The 21,145-nt window shown below is 40.8% G+C and overlaps 1 protein-coding gene across 1 annotated transcript; it reads left to right on the forward strand.

Moving 5' to 3' along the window:
* The first annotated feature begins 1,823 nt into the window (after nt 1-1,823).
* Nucleotides 1,824-20,789, forward strand: LOC142055709 (opsin-5-like). The gene is made up of 6 exons (XM_075089831.1): nt 1,824-1,968; nt 8,977-9,096; nt 12,892-13,062; nt 15,652-15,986; nt 19,022-19,266; nt 20,560-20,789. Exons 1-6 carry the CDS (start codon nt 1,830-1,832, stop codon nt 20,621-20,623), a joined length of 1,074 nt encoding a protein of 357 aa, XP_074945932.1. The 5' UTR covers nt 1,824-1,829; the 3' UTR covers nt 20,624-20,789.
* Nucleotides 20,790-21,145: the final 356 nt, after the last annotated feature.

The raw sequence follows: 21,145 nt of genomic DNA on the forward strand, positions 1-21,145 counted from the left end.
TTCCATTTGCATCATTTCAAATGCTGCAGCAGTATGAGAGTTGTGGGACCATGCAAGCTGGGGAACAGAAAAGCATCAGAACCCTTTTGAAGGCCAGGTGGAATTTGGATCAAGTCCTGTTGCTATGACTGTATGGAGAGGGTGATCAGTCTGATTATTTTGTTTCCCAGATTCATGCCTTACTCCACCCTTTGTACAAGATGGTCTCTCTAGACCATGGCTGTCGTACCATGGTACCTAACCCAAACCTGAATGGTTGCTCTGGAACTGCGAGCAATTTGGCATGCTTAGTCTCCATAGCTGTGGAAGGAGAAGTCACCTAATCCTTTTTTCTATTTAAACAGCCTTTGCTTATTTTTTTTCCTTTATTGGGAAAAAAAAAGAAAAGCAATGAAGCTGGGGAACTTTAAAGACTTAGTGATACTTGGAGCCATATGCCTGGGACATCTTTTGGCTTCTCCCACGTCTAGCGTGGCAGCATGCATCTGTCATCTGATTCCCTTAAATGAGGTCTTTTTTTCAAAGCTAGAGGGACAGGAGGAAGAGGGTTGTGGATGCTTTAGGTGAAGGTAGGTGTCATCTGTACGTTTCTGGCCATACAGGGCTGTTACTGAGAAGACCGTCTGCCTTCAAGATGCAGAAGAGATAGCAAATGGGTAAAATAAACATTTTTTTCTCCTTGCTTACTCTCCATGTAAGTTTGGGCTTTTGAAGGGCAAAAGTGTAGAGCTTCACAACTTCTCCCAGGCCCCACATCATAAAGTATGGAAGCCCTGGGAGTCAAGTGCTGAGTTCTTGCATGCCACTCCTGCCCCACCAAGCACCAGCAAAAAGAACTGGGATGACTGAATGTCCTAAACAACACTTGTGTGGGTGATGTAAAACACTGCAGAAATGTTTTTGCCTTATGTTAAAGTTCCTCACTTTACTTCTTCAGTTGCCCTGGAGGGGTAACCTTCATGGATATCTGCCAGATTCTAGTTTGCTCGTATCAGGATTCACATTATTGATCTTAGCACATTTGACCTCAGTAGCCCATTTCCACACAAAAGGAAATGGAAAGAAAACTCAACAAGCTTGCCCAGATGAGACTTTTATTTCATACTCCTGCTCCTGCTTCATAACTGCAGTAGCCATGGTGTATCACAGTAGCCAAACAAAACATGGTTTGTAACCATAGCCATGTAAAGTTATTTGCATTAGAACCCACCACATAAATAACTCTAAGGAAAATTTATGGATGTAACTTTTCACTTAACTGTAAAATTTGCAGAGCTACCATCTGTAGACATAGTGTCCCTCGGGACACAAAGAAATTGCTGGAACTGTCTTACTGATAATTCCCAGTTTCATAGGATTACAAGAATAGTGTATACAGATAAAGGCAACAAGTTCAGTATGCATTAAACACATTGAGCAATGAAGCTGTTCAGACACAACCAATTGCCCTGTTTGGTTTTTCCGTATTCTCAGTCTTGGGTCACTTACACCCAGCTGGAAACACAAAGATCCTTAAGATATTCAGGGAAGGTGCTTCAGAGGCCCTGGCTTGAATGCCACAACACACTGGTACCTAGATACGGCTCAGATGGATTGCTGTGATGAGTGCCATATGAATAATGACATTCTTGGATAAAGTAAGTCATGAAATAAATCAGGGCAGGATGATTTATGGAATTTTCATTTGGATCCTGAAATGCCCTGGCAGAGCAGAAATGAAGACAGGAGAAAGTGTCTTGTATATGAACAAAAATATCCTTGCATTTTCTGGTGGCAGACGTGATCTATTGGAAACTCTGTTCTTCTGTTTTTCAGACGCTGAACTGGACATGAATGGGATGGCATCAGATAACAACGCTTCCTCCCAGGAAGAATACCTCCCACACTATCTCCAGAAGGAAGACCCCTTTGCATCAAAGCTTTCTAGAGAAGCTGACATTGTAGCTGGGTTTTATTTGACAGTAATTGGTAATGATTTTTTAATTCATCTTTGAAATATGACTACATCACTGCTTCCTTGCAGGTACTCACAAAGAAGGCAGGAGCTGCCGAGCATTAGATGTGTGATTAAATATTTTTCATATTAGAAAGAAAAATCTGGGAGGGAGAGGGGAGAATGTGTTAGAAATATGGTGTCAACAGCATCAGCAGCTAGTGTCAACAGACAGTGCTGTTCCAGGTAGCCAAAAGTGAGAAACAGTAGACCTTCTACCAAAAAGTGAAGAAATACTCGATTATTTTCTACTGAAAGCTTGCAGTTTGATCAACCAGAACTGGCTTTTGCCCTTGGGGTTGCCATGTGGGTTTTATGGCCTGTTTTCAAAGGCTCTCTCATGTGCCTACTCAGCAAAGAGAACATCCTCAGACATGCTCATTTGAATCTTGCTCGGCTCCTGGCATCAGCTATCCTCTGTTACATATGATATTGAACAGTATTTTCTGCCTAACACCCTCCTCTCTTTCGCTTTGGAGTCTTTTACTGTTTGCAAAGTGACTTTGCAAGCAGAATAAATGCAACTATTTATTGGTTAGTGCACAGAGATGATAACTGGGACTGATTTCTATGTTAAGTGTTCACATGCCAAAGAGTTGTCATTCACCTGGAAATACTGGTCTCCTTTGCTTCTAGGAATAAACTGGTCCTTGTTCTTGATGATTTACCATCTTTGCTTTGGGGATGGGGGCAAGGTTATATCATTTTGTGTCAATATGTTTGTTCTCAAGCACTTGAGCTTCTAACTGTTGCCTCAACACTTACACATCTTTTTGTGGTTTAGGTTTCCTTATGTTTTATGGCTTTAGTTTATGCAGTTTCTCACAGCTCAGCAGCTATTTTCTCAATAAAGCTGAGCCAAGGTCATATAACTGTGGGACGCCAAACTGGGCTCCAGGTGCCAGATGGCTGAACACCAGGCTGAATACAGGGTATACAGTGAGTTCCCTGACATTTACTTTGGCTTTGATTAATTCTCTTGTTCTATCAGTTCTGCACAAAATACAAAGATCTTTCAGTCCTACCTTCATGTTTCTCTTTCACCATTTTATATCCCCCCTCCTTCCTACACTCTCTTACTGCCTCTCCCCTGACTGCTCTAAGTAATATAATCTTTTCTGCAGCAAAGGTCTCACAAAAGCTTGAATAATGCGTATTTCTCATTTGTCTTCTTCTTATGTCTTTATCGAAAAAGGAATTCAGAGCACAGAGATGGCAGGTGAAGCTCCATCTCTGTGCTGTTCTCGGTATTCATGCACCATTTTGCATGGATCCTAGCTTTTCACATATATGTATTTTTTCTGCTGCTATGCAGACAGATGTCTTCACTGAACTGTTCAAAACAATCCCCCTTGCTTCTTTTTTTTTCACTCAGTTGAGCAAACTTAGTTTAATCCCAGGAAATGTGTCTGAGCGGCTGAAATGAATAATTCTAATGTACACTGTGTTGCCTTGTTATACTGCTGTATTTAGTGTAGATTTATTCAGTTCCAAAGAAATACACCTGTGAGGTGTGCAACATCTTGAAAAACATAGATGTAATCAAACTAAGGCAAGGAAGAGAAATCATTAATTTCCAGTGCAAAACCGAAAGCTAACCATGAAGGCGCTGATTTACACAAGCAGCGTGAGGAGATGGAAATTGTAGTTTATAAAGGGCTGATGATCATTTTGATATTGGGCTTATCAGTAAGATTCCCACCCTCCTGGCCTTGTGGGCTGGACATCAAACAGCCTGTGGTTTATTCTTGGCACCCAGTGGCCCAGGCTAGCAAAGTTTAAGCCATAGCTCTGCTGTACACATGTGTAGTTCTACTTTAGACATCATATCCTACCTTTTGCTCTGGGTTTAACTTATTTTTTCACGTCTTTGTTTTGCATTGCATTTTACTTGGTTAGTTACTTTACCTCTGTGGTCATTACACACTCCAGTAGCGGCTTTCATTAGAGTCAAGTATGTTTTTCACATACGCACGTAAATGCTATGTTTGTGTCTTCCTTGGACTTGCATCTATAGCGTAAGATACCACTGGTATCCTGCACAGATATTCAGATATTCTTAATGCCTTTTAGCAATCATTGCAATGTTTTTAAGCAGCCATTGCTTAGCTGCTGGTCAGTCATGCCTTCAGACATTTCAGCAACAGCAGCTGGTTTCATATTTTGAAACCAGTTTTGAAACTGGTAAAGCACCAGCACAGCAGAGCTTTCGACAATCGGCGTAATACAGTAATCGATATTAATTTGCCAGAGGCCAAGAGAAGTAAAGACCCCCCTGCCTTTTATAGGGGTTCGTGTGAAGGACGGTGTTACGCTTTTTTACCAGTAGAGCAGAATTACACCTCAGAGCTCAGCCAACAAGAGAAGGAATTAAACAAAACTGATGGAAGAAGCAATGTCAGGTCTTCTTCTGTGCTTGTGAATAGATGGAGTAAAGTAGTCTTTAAACACATTTTTCTTACAAAAAAAAAAAAGTCTTTGCTTGGGCTAATGCTTCTCATGTGAGTTGTACCTTATAAGATCAGTTCAGCTTAGTGCCTTGGGGATGCCACCGTTAGCTCCTGCTGATGCGCAGATTCGTGTTTTATTACCCATTCATGTTTAGGTGGACAGCAACATTTTAATAATATCTTGGGCCTGCAAAAATACAAGAAGTTAGAAGGAAATTAATCATTGTTGTTCCCAGGTAAATCTCTTGAGCTGCTTTTTTTACTTTCTGCAAACAAAAATAATCTTAAATTTCCTTTTCCACTGAGCTGATTTCTGACAGTTCAAAGCATCCACATTTCTGTTGGGACAAGAAACACTGCTGTGCAGAGGTTTTCAGTGGTAGGTAGTGGATCTTAAGGCAGTGGAGAAGGAAGCCTAGCTCTGTGAAAACATCCACTGACATCAAATTCCACACAAAAGTCTTGCTAAGGCTGTGAATTTGCTTTAATTGGCAGCTTTATAGTTAATCCCACCTCTCAAGTGTCCAAAAGAGTAAGCAAAAACTATATGCTTAAATAGCTCTGGGGATAGTTGTGTCTTGCAGTAACTCCGCAGTATTGCAGATTTACTTTGTAAACTGTGTAATCTGCAGAAGATGGAAAACCAAGCTGGAGCACTCAGCTCCCACACCCAGCCAGGGTTGTCATCTGTGGTTCAGGCTGAACCTGTCCATTGCCACCTTCTTCCACTGAACTGTGTCCCCTATTGCTTTGCAGATCCCTTCCAAGAAATGGTGGCCCTGCTTGAGGATGTCCTGGGCGGACATCCTGATAGGAGAGAGAGGCACTAGCTGCGGAAAGGTGGGAAGCCAGGAGGTGGGGACTGTTACTGGGCATCTTTTGTGCTTGAGGCATGTAAGGTGCCAGCATGTTTAAAATTTATTTTAACAGGGGAAGAAGCTGCACAGTGAACGAACAAGGCTGGAATCCTATCAGGAAACTCAGCAGAGCTTTTAGGGTCAGGCTGGTTGTACAACTGAAGTATTGCAGTTTGAAAATATAAAAAGACGTGGTGTTTTTGCCTTTAAACAAAATCAGGGGTCTTGACCAATCTGTGATAAATTCTCTACAAATGTGTGATCTTTCATCCTAACTACATGTATTTTTTTTAATGGTCTGGAAAAAAAAATATCTGGTGGTACATATGGTTATAAGAATCCAATTCTTTTCTCTTGTCACTTCCCGAGCTTTTTCACCACTGACTTGACCGTATGGCTGGGTAGGGTGATTAAATACTGAGCAGAGACCCGTGGGCTCTCAGCTCCTTTGAAAGGCCATGGCAAGTACCTATCGATTTGCAAACTGTTGTTGCACACTTCCTTGGTGTGTTATTAAACAGCTTAATTGAAGACAGAATTCCGAAATACCTCACTTTCTTATTTTTCTGTCTGATGGCTTAGCACTGCTGTAAGACTGGAGAAAAGAAAACTTATTTCTTCTTTTATACACTTCCACCTTTCGCTGCAGGTTAGCTCTTTCTCTGTAGGTGGCACTTTTTTAGTTAGCTCATCTTTAGCTCTTTGTGTATATTTATGTAATAGTGTTACAGTGCCATGGACAGTTGTGCCCTGAACTGTTTGCTCCTGGAAATGAGCCTTTACTTTATACCTGAAGAGTCTTTTTCCCCCTGTTTCCCACCCCAGGCTGTGCCCAGACACACAGCCTGCCAGCACCTACCAGAGCTGGGGGCCTGCACCAGCAAGGACTTTGGTTAGCTGTTACAAAAAACTTTTTAGTAATAGGAAAAATGAAGCATTAGATGGCTCATCCAGGGAGATGATAAAGTTTTTATCACCAAGGATTTAAAAAATAATTCAGATGAGCAATTGTCAGACGCAGGTATAGACAAAGACAACTTATCACTGGACCCCTTCCAGCTGTAGGATTAGGAGGTCAGTGGGCTGGGGCGCTCTGAAACATTGCTATTAAAAATGAGCAGCTGCTTCAGAGACTTCTCTGATGAAGACATCTCTCTGGACTACCGGTCAGTTGAAAAAGGTTTGGGAAAATTTATTTCAAAGTAAATGCTGGCACACCAGATATCCTAAATATCACTAGAAAGAAAATGGCAATAAGAGAGAAAACGATTAAGATATATGAAAAATGCTCAGCAACAATGGGATTCATCCACTTAGCTGCAAGGAAGAAAATCATTCAAGTGAATATCAGTACCTACTTATCACAGAATCACAGAATGGCAGGGGTTGGAAGGGACCTCTGGAGCTCATCCCGTCCCACCCCCTGCTTGAGCAGGCACCCCCAGAGCAGGGGGCACAGGAACGCGTCCAGGCGGGGGGTGAATGTCTCCAGGGAAGGGACCCCACAGCCTCCCTGGGCAGCCTGTGCCCCTGCTCTGGCACCCGCACAGGGAAGGGGTTTGTCCTCATGTTCAGGTGAAACTTCCTGTGTTCCAGCTTGTGCCCGTTGCCCCTTGGCCTGTCATTGGGCACCACTGAAAAGAGTCTGGATTAATTCAGATTAATAACAGATTTAACAGATTTAACAGATTATAACAGATTATAACAGATTAATTCAGTTATAATTCAGATTAAATTTTCAAAGCCATAAGGGTTTATAAAGGATGAATCAAATTTGCTGAGAAAACCTAATATTAAATGATAAACCAGCTGCTGCCCTGTTAATTTAAAAAAAATATTATAGAAAGCCATACTGTCAGTATAAAAATAACAAGTGTTTCCAATTGGATGAATGTTGCATTTATTCAAAATCAAAGTATTTTTCTCCTGAGTTTGGTAAACTTTCGGTTTCACAGTTACTCATATTTCTTGGGAAATAGTTGGTTTTAACCTCTGGGAACCATTTTTCTCTCTGCCTCGTACATTTCCCCAGGTTGGGTTTCTTGGTTCTGTGAGGACATGGCACCCTTGCAAGGGGATCTTCCATTGATGGGCCAGAGGAAATCCCCATTTAATTCCTGAGGTTTAATTCCTGAGGTCTGGCCTCCCAGCAAACTCTGATGAAAATTATGTGGTGTTCAAACATACAGTATTTGGTGAGGGCGGCATTGCTGGGAGGGTGGGGGGCTGCCGGGGTCTTTTTGAAATGCGGAATATGGCTGAGTTTGTACCACCAGAGCCATGTGTAGGAAGGCACCACGGAGAGTGACTTTTCTGCCTCTTTGAAAGAGGAAAGTTGTGTTATTTACAACTTTTTTATAGTAGTGTGGAGGGTTGGCCTCAGCCAGCAGCCAGGCACCCAGGGCAGCCGCTTGCTCACAGCCCCTTGCAGTGGGATGGGGAGGAAACAGGAAGAGCAAAGGCAGTGGAGATATAGACAGGGTGGAGGTAAAGACAGGGAGATACTCACCAGTTACTGTTGTGGGCAAAACAGACTCACCGTGGGGAATTTAACTTAACAGAAGACAGGTAATTACTGGTTCAGGTAGTGAGAAACAAAGATGACAAACATAAAATTTAAGGAAAACACCTTTCCTCTGCCTTTCCCAGACTGAACTTCACTCCAACACCTTCTCCCTCATTGCTGTTGCCTTTGGTGAGGCAATGGCAGTTCGGGAAGTTGGGGTCTTTGCCACTCTTTGCTTTTCGCTCTTTTCTTCTGCTTCTCCCCCCTTCTTACTTGCCATCTCTGCTCCAGCGTGAGCTCTCCATGGGCCATGGTCCCTTCGGGGTGTTCACCTTTGGGGGTGTCTCTTGCTTCCTGAAAGGGATGCTGTGTGTTGTGCTGTCCTGCCTTTCCACTGCAAAACACTCACTCTGGGCTCAAACTCTTTCAGACATGAGTTAGTGAGGAAACAGTTTTCATTAAGGGAACTGGGAACCCTGCAATTTTTGATACCAGTGTGATTACCTCCACGGCTGATTAATCGCTTGCAGCGCTGGTCCCTGCAGGTCCTTGGTGGTGGTATGGCAAAAAAGATGTCAGCCAACATGAACAGGATCCCTCCTCAAGCACTGAATTCCAGCTGGAAGTGAAAATCAGATATATTTAATAATTTTTCTTTCTTATGATAGAAATAAATTTTTATTGTAAAATTCAAGATGCAATATTAATATCTTAATACATTATTTTAGAAATTTATCCCTCAGTGTCTGATTATAGCATTTAATAAAACTAACGGTAGTCAGAGATTGAGGCCCTTGTGATTACAGGCAGATGAATTTCATTCTTGTGGTTGTATAAATAATTGTGAGATGAACGGGGTTGATCAGAATGGAGAAATAATGGGATTTCTTTTACATGCATTCAAATCATAGTTGAGCAGGCTCAGGTGGTGAAGGCGATGCCCTGCTGCAGAGGGAAAAGCTGCTTTTGCTGTGAGAGGGAGGTGTCTGCAGCAGATGTCTTTATAGGCTGGATAATGAGGATAAGACGATCATGTTTCAGAGTAAAATGTCTAGCCTTGGGACCACAGGTTCAGGCTGAAAATATCAGAGGATTTCACAAGGAAGACGGGTTATTGCTGTTTTTGAGGAGAATTCTCATTTGATTGTTTCTCTTTTTTTTTTTTAATAGGGATTCTTTCAACTCTGGGAAACGGGTATGTTATTTTTATGTCCTCAAAGCGAAAAAAGAAGTTGAGACCTGCTGAGATAATGACTGTTAATTTAGCAGTGTGTGATCTGGGCATTTCAGGTAATTCCATGTATTAATTCCACTCATATTTACCATGCCACCATTCTTTCTGGCAGCAGCAAGAATCAGTCCTCAGGAAGTCATGGGGAGCCCAAAATGCCTTTTGCTCTACTATTTACATAGAAGTAAGAGAGAAGGATAGAAAACAACATTCCTGAACAGCTTGATGGAAAGAAATGAAAAGTACGGAGATAAAAAATAAGATTGTATTTATCAATCAGGCAAAACTCCTGTTCACCTCAGCACTGGGCAGGCCTTCAAAGACAGGTCCCATGTGCATTTTCGCACAATAAACCCAAAATAGCTCAGTATTAATGTTGAAGAAAATTATATTTCCTTGCTGTAGGATACAACAGGAGAGATCCAGGTACCTCAAAAATGCATATTTAGCCAAATATGACTGGGGAAGGGCATGAGGAGAAAGAACTGGAAAATGCCAGTGGCCATCAGTCTATCAAAGCTAATAATTTTCTCTCTAGTGACTGTCCTCTTTTATCTCTGGGTCAGAAAAATAAACATTTTTGTCAACCTATAGAGTAAGAGCACCATTAGTGAACTGGAGGGACTTTCATTTCAGCCTCACAGCCTGGATGCCCTGGCATGAGAGAAGGGAGCTTTGGAAAGGTTTACATGAAGTTGCAGAGTCAAAAGCAACTGGAGATCATTGCAGACTTGGAGATCACTCCTTTGGCTCTTGACATGAGTCTCATTCAGCTGCTTATGGCTACATGCGCATGCAGAGGGAGGACTGGACGCCCTTTAGAAAGGATATTTTGGATGGCAGGCAATCCAACGTGTATAAAGGCCTGATGTGATCCAGCTGACCATGACATGTCCCCAGTGCAATACAAATTCCAGTATGTTCCCATGCTCCCAAATTCATCTGTCCCCTATGAGTTTTATAGACCAGGACCCCTGCCCCCAGATCCAGTGCATGCTTTTTCTGCCCTTATCTCTGCCAAATGCTTTTGCATTCATCCAAATGCCTAAAATAGCACTGAACAACACAAAATGATGGCTCCCTGCCTCCCAAAGCTGAAGCTCATTGTGGTCTCACTGCACACAGCCAAGGAGCTGCTCACCCCCTCAACTTCCAGTAATTTTGATGCCTCTTGATGATCTGTAAACATGGTTTTCTGAAGGAGGTACTTCTGAATTCAGCAGAGGAAAGGCGTTAGTATAAATGTCTCTGTTCTGCTACTGCACAAAGTAATTCCAGTGACTTCTTTAGCATATCTGCTATGGAGACACGATTTTCATTTTGCAGCACTTAGAAGTTAAAAAAAAAAAAAAAAAGACCAATTTGTGCCTCTTCTGTGATGCTCCCATCTCCTTTGTGTCCCAGGAGTCTGCCTTATTTTATAAGGCTCATATCTGACTCCAGTGAGAGTCACTCCAATGAGACATAGTATTCAGGAGAATTTCTGTAGCTATATATTTGGAATGTAAACAGATATCTCCTAACCATCTAAGCTGTATGTCCCAACCATATAAACTACAGCTTGTTTGGGAGCCCCTTTAGCATGAGAGCTGCTAGTTTCCCTGTTAAGGCCTGTCATCAACATACCACTTGGTGACCTTGTCTTCCATGGGGATATTAATCTATCTGTGTGTTTAAGTTTTGTAATCACAAATAATTGTGATTGACACACCCACATGTGCTTTTTCTCCCTTCTTTCTCCTTTTTTTTAAAAAATATATTAATGGAAGGTGTTGACTCAAGAAATGTAGTGTTCTGTCTGCTGGACTGATTAGAGTGAAGATGGGACTTTTTCCGCAATCTTTGTATTTCATGCACTTGTCTTAGCATGTTTTTCAAGAACCGGGTTCTGCCATGGCCCTGCTTTGTGTAGATTTCCACAGGGTGGCACCAGCCACTTGTTCAAAACTGCATCAGTCTCATTTCGCACTGATACCAGGCTCTGAGTCCTGTGCTGCTGAAGAGAAATTTGATTTTGTGCAAAGAAATGTTTTGGCCTTTAGAGCTGGCAATGATTTACATGAGTAAAGTTGCTGACTCTTAGCATATATCCTACACCTCGCCATATGTCATGTTTTTCTTGAAACCTTAATCACTGGGGTTAGCTTTTGCTTGAAAAATTAAAGTACATTGCTTCTGCTCAGAGAAAAGCACATAATAGAGACCTGAGCACAACCTTCAGGCTCAGGCAGAATTTTCCTTACAGGCTTAGGCTAAAGGAAAAGAATCCCCAAATACTGTGTTTAAAAATAGGGCTCATTTTGAACTGATTTCAATCATGATGCTTTTGGCACAGAAAATGGAGCAAAGGCCATTTTCTGCAAGATTTTGTTTTGGTAGAAATGCTTTGATTTTCTGTTAAGAATGAAAACAAAATGTTTAGTTTTGCATCAGTTTGTTCTGAAATAGGATATTTTTGGGAACAATCCAAAATATTTTTCTACAGATAACTTAAAATAGAGACTTTTGTCTTGACTTCTACGAGTAGGTTACCTTGTGGCAGTTATAGTTTGTAAGACCATTTTTGCCTTCTTTATAAACCAATTCACTGAACTTCCATGACGTTACAGACAGTGCGGTTCAGCCAGGGAAACTAGCCCAGGGCAGCCAAGGTGCTTTCAGCTCCCTGAGGTGCTCTGGCAACTCCTGTGCCAGAAGGAACACAGTCACAGGAAGGTGGAGTTCAGTATTTAATGTTGTTTGAATGTTGTATTAGAACCATACAGGCCTTGGAGCATTTCAGGTCAGTCTGGTAAGTAGAAATGAAGGATTTGGAAAACATTCTAATGTTCCTAGATTGGAAATTTTTGAGTTTTCTGTTCCATTAAAGTTGATATTTGTTGGTCCAGTTTGAGACAAAAAAAATAAATAAATCAGGAAATGGAAATTTCCAACTAGAAAATTACAATTTCCAAACTTTCTCATTTTCATGACACAGAATATGAATAATGCTAATCTGATTTAAGGTGAGAATGGAGCAACATATGACCTAACTTTACTTCTTCCATAACACACCACCCACTTTTCCAAATGGAGAAATGAGCTAAGGTGCCACTGGGACAGAGTCTCCAAAATAGTTAGGTTATTTCCCTTCCCTTCTGTTTGGGGATGCTTAAAAGTTTTTAATATCTGTGGCCAGGTGACTTCCTGAGAGTCACCAAGGAAAAGTGTGGTATGGACAGGAGCTGAAACCACTTCTGCAGCTCAAGTCCATGCTGTGACCATAGCACCATCTTCCTTTCTAACCTAACACTTTACCAGAGTATGCATCCTACTGTGGGGCCTTGATAGGTTTGCAGATGTCTTCTTTGAAGGCAAATTTCTTTATCCTGTGTTTGAAGATGCTCAACTGATTATAGGGATGTAGCCTAACTAGATCTGTGCCTGTTTCAAACCCAGACTCACCAATCATCCATACTGTTACATAATGGCATGTGTTTGCATGTGAACTTAACATATAGTCTGAAGTTTTCATAATGGGAAGAGCTTCCACATGCTCAGTACCAGACTAGGGGTTTACTTCTGGTTCATGCGGTCTGCTTTAGCACCCGTTTCCAGCCATTCTGTGGGCTTGGCTCATCCTACCACAGCATAGATGCTACGGGATATAGCTACAGCTGTCCTAGGCTTAGTCCTGTGGGTGGAGGACACGCAAGTCATCACATCTGTTGTGCCTGAAGCCCTCTCTCCACATAGCAGAGCATTTTTACTGGTATTGGCTTTGGACAAAGGGGAGAGTTTGCTTTTCTGAAAATGGGTGGTTTTATCAGTGATGGATTTTATCAGTCAACTGACATTCTTCTCTCCTGTTGAAGTTGTAGGAAAACCCTTTAGCATCATTTCCTTCTTTTCTCACCGCTGGGTGTTTGGATGGATGGGCTGTCGCTGGTATGGATGGGCTGGTTTCTTCTTTGGCTGTGGGAGCCTTATTACCATGACAGCTGTCAGCCTGGATAGATACCTAAAAATCTGCCACTTGTCTTATGGTAAGAAAGAAAACTCTATTAAATTACTATAGAAAAACTATATTAAGTATTCTAGTTTTCTAGACTGAAATAATACTTAAGCTCTTCAAAGTGCTAAATATTGAGGGGAATACACAGATAAGAGAAACATATTTGTGTGATCAAAGTAACCCCAAATAAATTTGTATTGCTGGAGGTTTAACCTTCGCTGTTGTTTCTCTGTTGTCTGCTTAAGCCATAGGTTTTAGTAATCATTCATAGATAAATCACTTTGTGTCTATCAAGGCCTATTATCATTAACAGGTGCAAATATTGTACATATTTCAAGGTCTTAAGGACCTTGTTATTCCTTGTTAGGTGTCTAAATTCCTTTAAGGTATGTGGCAAGCTATTTAGAACATCTAAAAGATCTGGATGTGCAATAGGTCATAATGTCATATTGTCTTTCTGATAGGGAGATGGAACCTGAGAGGGTGAAATGAATTTAGCAATGAAAGCTGTTATCACCATATCCATCAATATCTTATATCTCTTGAATATGATGTATTATATGCTTCATTCTTTCAAGTTAAAAGACATCACAGTTTAGAGAAGATGTTTTTCTTGCATTGGAAGGGACTAACTCCCCAACAGAAAACAGGGAATACTCAAGGTAACTTTACATATAAGAAACACCTTGCCCATGTGACTTGAGGGACATACGACAGATTTCATTATAATGACATCTAATATCAATCATTTAATGTTAAGTTAGAAAGAATGTTTGCAGCTAGGAAGCGTAAGTAAGCTGGTCTGCCCATAAGTGAGTATGCTATCAATTAAAAACTGTGATACTATGCTAAGACCTGCTATCATAGATCCTGGCATGTCCGTACTTTTTCCTTATATGTGAGTGCAGGGAAGATCTCCTTAGCTGAGTTTTAAATACACCATTCACATTATGCAGGATTTAAGTTCTTTCCATAAAAGTCTTATCAAAATAATTCAGTGGCAACCCAAATCATAGACAATTTTTCACAGACTTGGTGAGCTGAAGTAAATATTTCATGGGTGGCCGCATTCACACCATGAGCTCTGGTATTTAGTATGACATCTTAGTTCAAGTGAGACGGAACATTTCAAAACCTTTTTTCTCAAAGGCTATCTGATCATGGTTGTCCATACAAAATGATGGAGAGCAATAAATGTATTTAGCATTTTAAGTCCAGGTGGTTAACTTAGTCTTTTTTTTTTGTATAAGGCCCAAATCAGTCATCAGGAACCTGGAGCACTTGACTGTATACCTACACCTTCATTTAGTTCCTAAAGCAGCAACTGTTTTTCAGTTTTGGCTTTTTTTGTCTGGGTTTTTTTGGGTTTTGTTTTCTTGTTTGCTTTTGTTTTTGTAATAGGTTGTTATGATTTGACGATAGTTGTGAAAATAATGTCACTCTCTTAGTACTTACACTGAACTCAGCAAACCACCTTTCTGTCTCTCAGCCATTGTGCTCAAATACATCATTTGTCAGTCAGTGTTCATTCTCCTTCCAGTGATCTGGAAACCTAAAATCAGCTGGGGAAGGGACACTGGTCTCATCCAAATTACAGTTGTTTCTTTGCTTTGGTTTTAAGTCATTCTCAAACCCTGAAGAAAGCTCCTTAATGACAGTGGATGGGGAGTGAAAACAGATGAGAGCTTCCAAGGTGGAAGGAGCTGTTATAATATCATAGTTGGAATTTCTACATAAATTATAGGTTTCAACTTGTTAGTCCTATGTGAATCCAACCTGTTGAACGTAGGTGATGATGGAATGCTTGTAAACTGAAGCTTTTTCTAGATGAATTAGTGTTGTTTGCAAGATGGTCAGAGAGACAATATTCCACTCCAATACTCTAGGCATGCCATTAACATTTAATAAAAAAGATGGACAAGGATACATGAAAACACCTATTATTAATTCTTCTGACAGTACACATGGTGATTTACTGTTCTGGAAAAGAATGACAAGGTAAAAATAAATCTTGGGTATGTTATTTCCTCTGTAAAGCCTTGTCTTTCAGTCCCTTGGGTTAATAATTTATGTTGAGGAGTGTCCTGAGATCAGACTTTAGCCAGTTAATATATGACGGGAGGAATAGGAAATAAAGTAAGTTACATTATACAGCTGCAGCTAGTAAGCCTTCATACTGAATAATGTAAGGCTGAATTAAACACTTAATTCTTCATGTGGGCTGAACCTCCATCTCTTCTGACCACACACTATGAATACGCCTTTACAGGCTACAAAACAATTTTCAAAACTACTACACAAGGTTCCCACGATTGTTGCTGAGCTGGATTGCTTGTGTATGGACTCCTATAGATTGTAAATCATCACAGCCTAAAGTAAAGATCTGAAATAAAGTCGGGTGGAGCCCTCCTTATGACTGTGTATTTCTCTTCATGAGGTACAATGAGGGCTGGGGTGGCTAGCTCAGGGGTCACTATTGACAGCTGGAAAGAGACGAGATGTACCCTACAGAGTTTTTGTCAAACAGCCAAGCAAACTCTTACTGCATGTGTACAATGACATGGTCAATTGTGCCAAATATATATGGACGTGAATTTGTAACTCTTGAATTATCTTCCAGGTACCTGGCTTAAGAGACATCATGCATTTATCTGTCTGGCAATAATCTGGGCCTATGCTACGTTCTGGGCTACGGTGCCTTTTGCTGGTGTGGGGAACTATGCCCCCGAGCCGTTTGGGACCTCCTGCACTCTGGACTGGTGGCTGGCGCAGGCTTCGGTGGCTGGCCAGGCTTTTATTCTGAGTATTCTTTTCTTTTGCCTCTTGTTCCCAACCGCAGTCATTGTGTTTTCCTATGTCAAAATAATTTTAAAAGTCAAATCGTCTACCAAAGAAGTTGCTCACTACGATACCAGGATTCAGAACAGCCACACACTTGAAATGAAGCTGACCAAGGTAGGTAGGAGGATTTAACTCAGTCTGCTCCGTCAGATTGTAAAAGCAGGCTTGGAGAACTTCAACCATATGCTCTCCTATGCTGAGTGATAGAACAATGCTCTGAAGGTGGTTCTTTTAGCTTTCTCTTCCGTTACTGTCAAGATGGGAAAAAGCAGAGAGTTTTGTAGTTAGGTCACTCAAGTGCCTGAGATTGTGATTCGGTCTGAAGCTCTGCCACAGCCTTCATGTGTGACCTTACGCAAGTCACATCATCTCCCTGGGGCTCTGTTTCCCATCATAAAACTCCCTTTGCTTTCAGAAACAGCTGTAAATAGATATTTTAAGGCATTTCAGGTGTCCAGGAATTATAACAGGAAAACAGATAAAAAGCAGATTATTGTAGCAGGGAAATAAAACTTCCAGACAGCTTTCATTCCACTGTTAATGAAGATATAAAACAAAGTAAATCCTTTGATATTGCAATTGTTTTTATGCCAATAATGTATCATTTAGGTTCAGCCATGAGCTGCTGATAAAAATGCACGCAAGTGATAAAATTAATTTGCCATCTCAGACCACGTCCTATCTTCCCTTTCTGAGTGAATCTGTTTTCTTTTTGGCAACGGTGACAGCCATGATCCTTGCTGATACTGGTTATTGTGCCAGGAAATCTCTCAAAATCAAAACTTGTACTGAACAAAATCACACTCCTTAGTTGTAGGAGATTCACCAGCCATGCCGAGCGGGAGAGAAGCAGCATCTTTTGCCTGGCTGCTCAAATTTTATTACATTTTTTGGGAGTTGAACTGAAAGCTATATAATATACAACAATAAGTGACATTATGTCCAAACGTATCAAAGCATCTCATCTAGCTACCTGTATGGTCAGTGCTGCCAATAAAGCTGGGAAAACTGTACTTGCCTTTAAGAAGGGATCCTTCAATGCAGTACCATTTTGTGGTTATTCAGCACCTTTCCTTTGAAGAAGAACGGAAACTTTTGATTTGAGGTTGCAGATTTATTTTTGCCATATTGGAGGGATCATGTAAAACCTCAGTGTGATCTAAGTCAAAACTCTAGTCCCTTCTCTCTTGGGTCTACAGTGGAGAACATGTTGGGATATGTAAAAATATGCCAAATGAGTCTCCATCATAACCCATTTAACTCCACAGACCAGTTTACAATTTATAACAAACAGGCTGTGTTCCAGATCCTCAGCTCACATGCACTGTTTCCTCAGTGGCAGACAACCAAAAAAAAAAGAAAAGCATAAAAAAATGAAATTTCCGTGAAAATAATATTACCATCGGGACCAAAGGCTCCACAGAGGTTTATGCAATATCCAAACCCCTTGTGCTTTCTGATGATTTTTTGTGGAATCCTGCTCATTGCCTTATTCCAAACGAGTGCACATGTATTACTGTCAGTCCGGATGTAGCAATAGCCTGCCAACAGCAGAAGTATAATGGCGTATGTTCTTCAGGAGGTATTATTGCATGGTGTCATAAGAAGCTGTATCAGGCTGTAACTGAGCACAGACAGGCTGGTTCAGGTAAAGTGTGTAAATCATAAATTTTGGCCCTAAACAGTTTTTCTTTAATATTTATGCCAAACATTCCTATGGCTACATTTCCTCCTGTTATAAGGAAGTCCTTTTCTTATTTACCAGGAATGCAACCTAAACGTTTTGTAGAAATTTCCTTTTTAAAGCGCCTAGAGATTCCAATGGAGTACAAATTCTATGCTATGGATTAGGAGAAAGAAAGGTAGACATTGTACTAGCATTCTCACTCTTAATTAAATTCCCAAGAGTTTCAATTCTGGCTTACCCAGGTAAATACAGTCATTTTTTTTTTAATCTGCTGGAGTGGGTATACCCAGGCACTTGACAGCTCATGCCTTACTGAATGACTTTCTGCTTACTTGTTCCATATTTGTCTTGAAAGGTATTCAAATGGTTGGCATTTTTCCAGTGACAGATAGACCATAGACCCCCTCCTGGGTGCAGGCAGAAGGTAAACCTAGTCTGGCAAAACTCTCTTTCCTCCTGTTACCAATGGCCACCCTCATGGCAGGTTACTGGTCCCACTGGTGTTTGGCACCTTCTCTGTGGGATATCAGCACAACCTACAAGAGAGGAAAAAGCCCTGCATTGGATTAGGGTGTTGCAAACTCTTCTTTCTTCTTCTTTTCCTAATTTCCTTTGCTTTTGCCTAGGTGACTGGTACCGGGTGCTACAGAAGAGGGAGCTATAGTAGATATAGACAGGATTATACTCTTCTAAATAAACTTGCCTACAGAGATACTCAGGGTCCCCCGCTCCCACATACCATCAGGACCTACTTTAGTCCTGGAAACTTCTTCAGAGACTTTGATTTTATGAACTTTAATCAGATTTGAAAGGACCCAGAATCTGGAAGACTTGCACTTAATTATTTTTTGGTTTTGTTTTCTCAGTGCATGCTTCTTTCATTCTGGAATGGAAAAGAGACTGGGTTTCTTCTTGAAAATCTGAGGAATATTTGATTGGAAGAGGCTATAGAAGTGAAGAGCTGTGCAAATAAGCAAGAAAACAAACAAACAACAAAGAAAAACCATATAGGAAATGTTTCCAGTTTAACCTGCGTTCATTTCAAAGATCTTGCTAAGATTTTAAAAAACTGTCACAGTTCTGTGTTATATATTATCCTAAGAAAGAGGCTGTATGTTTTTAAAGGGCTCTCCTCCTTAAATAATTTAAATTTGATGTCAAAGAATTTTTATTTTCTGAGATCTCATTTAGTTTCCTCATGTTCAGCCTGACCTTATAACATTTTAAAGGCCTGTGACAGCAGACATTAACTGCTCTGTGTCAGGTGAGAGGAAAACTGGAGCTAGATAAAGAGAAGAGAAATGTGTGACAGATTTTGTTCATATTGTAAATTCGTCTGAAGCGAGTTATCATTTTTCTTTTCCGTTCTGTTGCATGTGCCTTTGCATTCTGCCTAGCTCTGTGCTATCTGTCCAACTATGCTAGACTAACTTCCTTCTCTCTTCTCTTTTCCTCTCACAAGGTGGCAATGTTGATCTGTGCAGGGTTCCTCATTGCCTGGATCCCTTACGCTGTGGTCTCTGTGTGGTCAGCCTTTGGGCAGCAGGATTCAGTTCCCATTCAGTTTTCAGTGGTACCAACTTTGCTTGCAAAGTCAGCAGCCATGTACAACCCAATTATTTACCAGGTCATAGACTGTAAGTTTGCCTGTTGCCGGTCAGGTGGATTGAAGATGCTGCAGAAGAAGAGCTCTTTGAAGAAATCAAGGTAATTTCTTTGAGAAGTAGGATATCTTTAAGTACACAATGTTTCAATAATGTGCCAAAATAAGATCTACCAAGAGTCATAGCCCTTTGAATCTTATTTTTTGGTTTTGACTGTGACCTATTCAGGGTCTTTCTTGCCAGGAAAATTTGTAAAGTGACTCTAGCTGTAAAAAGAGAAGCAAGGAGATGGTTCTTAATTTTAGATCCAGGTGCAACTCCAATGATATAGTTGCAAAAAAGCCCCTTTGGTTTTAACGGGTTTTGGATCAGTCCTGCACTCCTGTTCCTTTTCTTTCATGTCATAAAACGGGTTATCTCCAGAAGGGGTTGGTGACCTCCATTGCCAGTGAAGTAAATGGGAGAGAACTGTGTTACTTCCTTATATAATTAACCTGTTGATATGATGCCACAGAATTAGCAGGGAGAGACAGCAGTTCCTTAATCACGCTGTAGGTACAACTCACACCAAAAAAACCCCAAACCAAACAAATAAAAGTGTAATAAGGTCTCATAAAAAGGCCTCTTTTCTATTTACAACTTGCTGGCAAAATCTGTGCTGACTGCCAGTGGAGTTCCTGGAAACACAAAGTGTGCACTTGGAGGAAAAAATGCTTCTAGTTCTGTCTTCTGCCAGACAAGTATCTTACTTCTGCGGCTGAACAACAATGAGATAATGATAGATGTTATTCTGACAGTGTAGACTGTAAAAGGGCCACAAGTGCCGTACCACACAGAAGTGATTGTGAATCCGTAGAATTCTGGTAATTTGCTTCAAAACCCTAGAACATACGTGCCTCAGTATGTACTTATTAGAGGCATGAAGACCCATTTCATCATTCATATTATTCCCTTACCAATTCCAGCATTTTTTGATGTGTTGTTCAGAGAGTGAGTCAATATCTCCAGCTTCTACAGCTTTCCTTAGCAGATTATTCTGTAATCTTACACTCAGATTTATCACATCTGCAGAACATATGGAATTTATATACGTTGTAAGTGTTTGAGGTGCTGAATTTATAGTTTATCAAAAATTCATCTGCAGTTTTAGGCAAATGGGAGCCAAATCTGAAGCAGCCTTCAGTGAACCTTTGGAGGCTGGATTTATGTCTAACCTTCACGTTATCACTCTGAAGGAGGAAGGAGGTTTTACCTAGTCCCTCATGCAGAATGCAGGTTGGCTTTCCTAGGCCTCTGCAGCGAACAAAATCATCTGGAAAATCACATCCCAGAATTAGGAACTTAATTGTCAGCTTGGTACAAACAGAATGATTGTTGTGCTTTCTCCTTCCCATAGGATGTACACCATATCTGCACACAGGGACTCGACGGCGATGAATGAAACGCAGCTAGAAGTATGAAGGCTCATTTTACATACAGCAAATGAAAACCTGATGACAAACGATCGTACTGTCTCAAGTTCCTCTTTCTGTAAATAAATTAAAACATGATGACAGTTTTAGTTTACTCCCCTGTCCTATGTACAATATAGTTCTTTCCATCCTGACTAAAATAGTGCGATTAGAGCTGGGCAAATATTCTAAGTACTCAGAGGAAGATGAAACAAAGTAGATTCATATATATAAAAATTTTTCATTCACTTCAGAGCCTTTGAAATACTCTTTTTTTTCTTTTTGTTCACCACCCCCCCCCCCCGCACTAACAGAAGTGACAGTTTGGACAATATTTTCCTTCACAGAAAGGGAAGTATTCACAAAGACCAGTTTTAGTCTGCTAAAGCTAATCTCCCTAGATTCCTACTGCAGTCACTGGAGAACTGGAGCATGAGAGGAAGGATGCCTTAGGGGACAAATCAGAGTCAAAGCTTCACTTCTCAAGGCCCTGAATCACCCACTGGAGAAACATTAGCCCACTGATTATCC

This window comes from Phalacrocorax aristotelis, chromosome 3, assembly GCF_949628215.1.
Source record: "Phalacrocorax aristotelis chromosome 3, bGulAri2.1, whole genome shotgun sequence".
In the NCBI taxonomy this organism is placed as follows: domain Eukaryota; kingdom Metazoa; phylum Chordata; class Aves; order Suliformes; family Phalacrocoracidae; genus Phalacrocorax; species Phalacrocorax aristotelis.

What these genes read in the sequence shown, in the direction of transcription:
- LOC142055709 (XM_075089831.1), top strand. Translation starts at nt 1,830, where the DNA reads ATGAATGGGATGGCATCAGATAACAACGCTTCCTCCCAGGAAGAATAC. An exon ending in GTTTTATTTGACAGTAATTG is followed by an intron (nt 1,969 to 8,976) that starts GTAATGATTTTT and finishes TTTTTTTAATAG; the next exon opens with GGATTCTTTCAACTCTGGGA. An exon ending in TTGAAATGAAGCTGACCAAG is followed by an intron (nt 15,987 to 19,021) that starts GTAGGTAGGAGG and finishes TCCTCTCACAAG; the next exon opens with GTGGCAATGTTGATCTGTGC.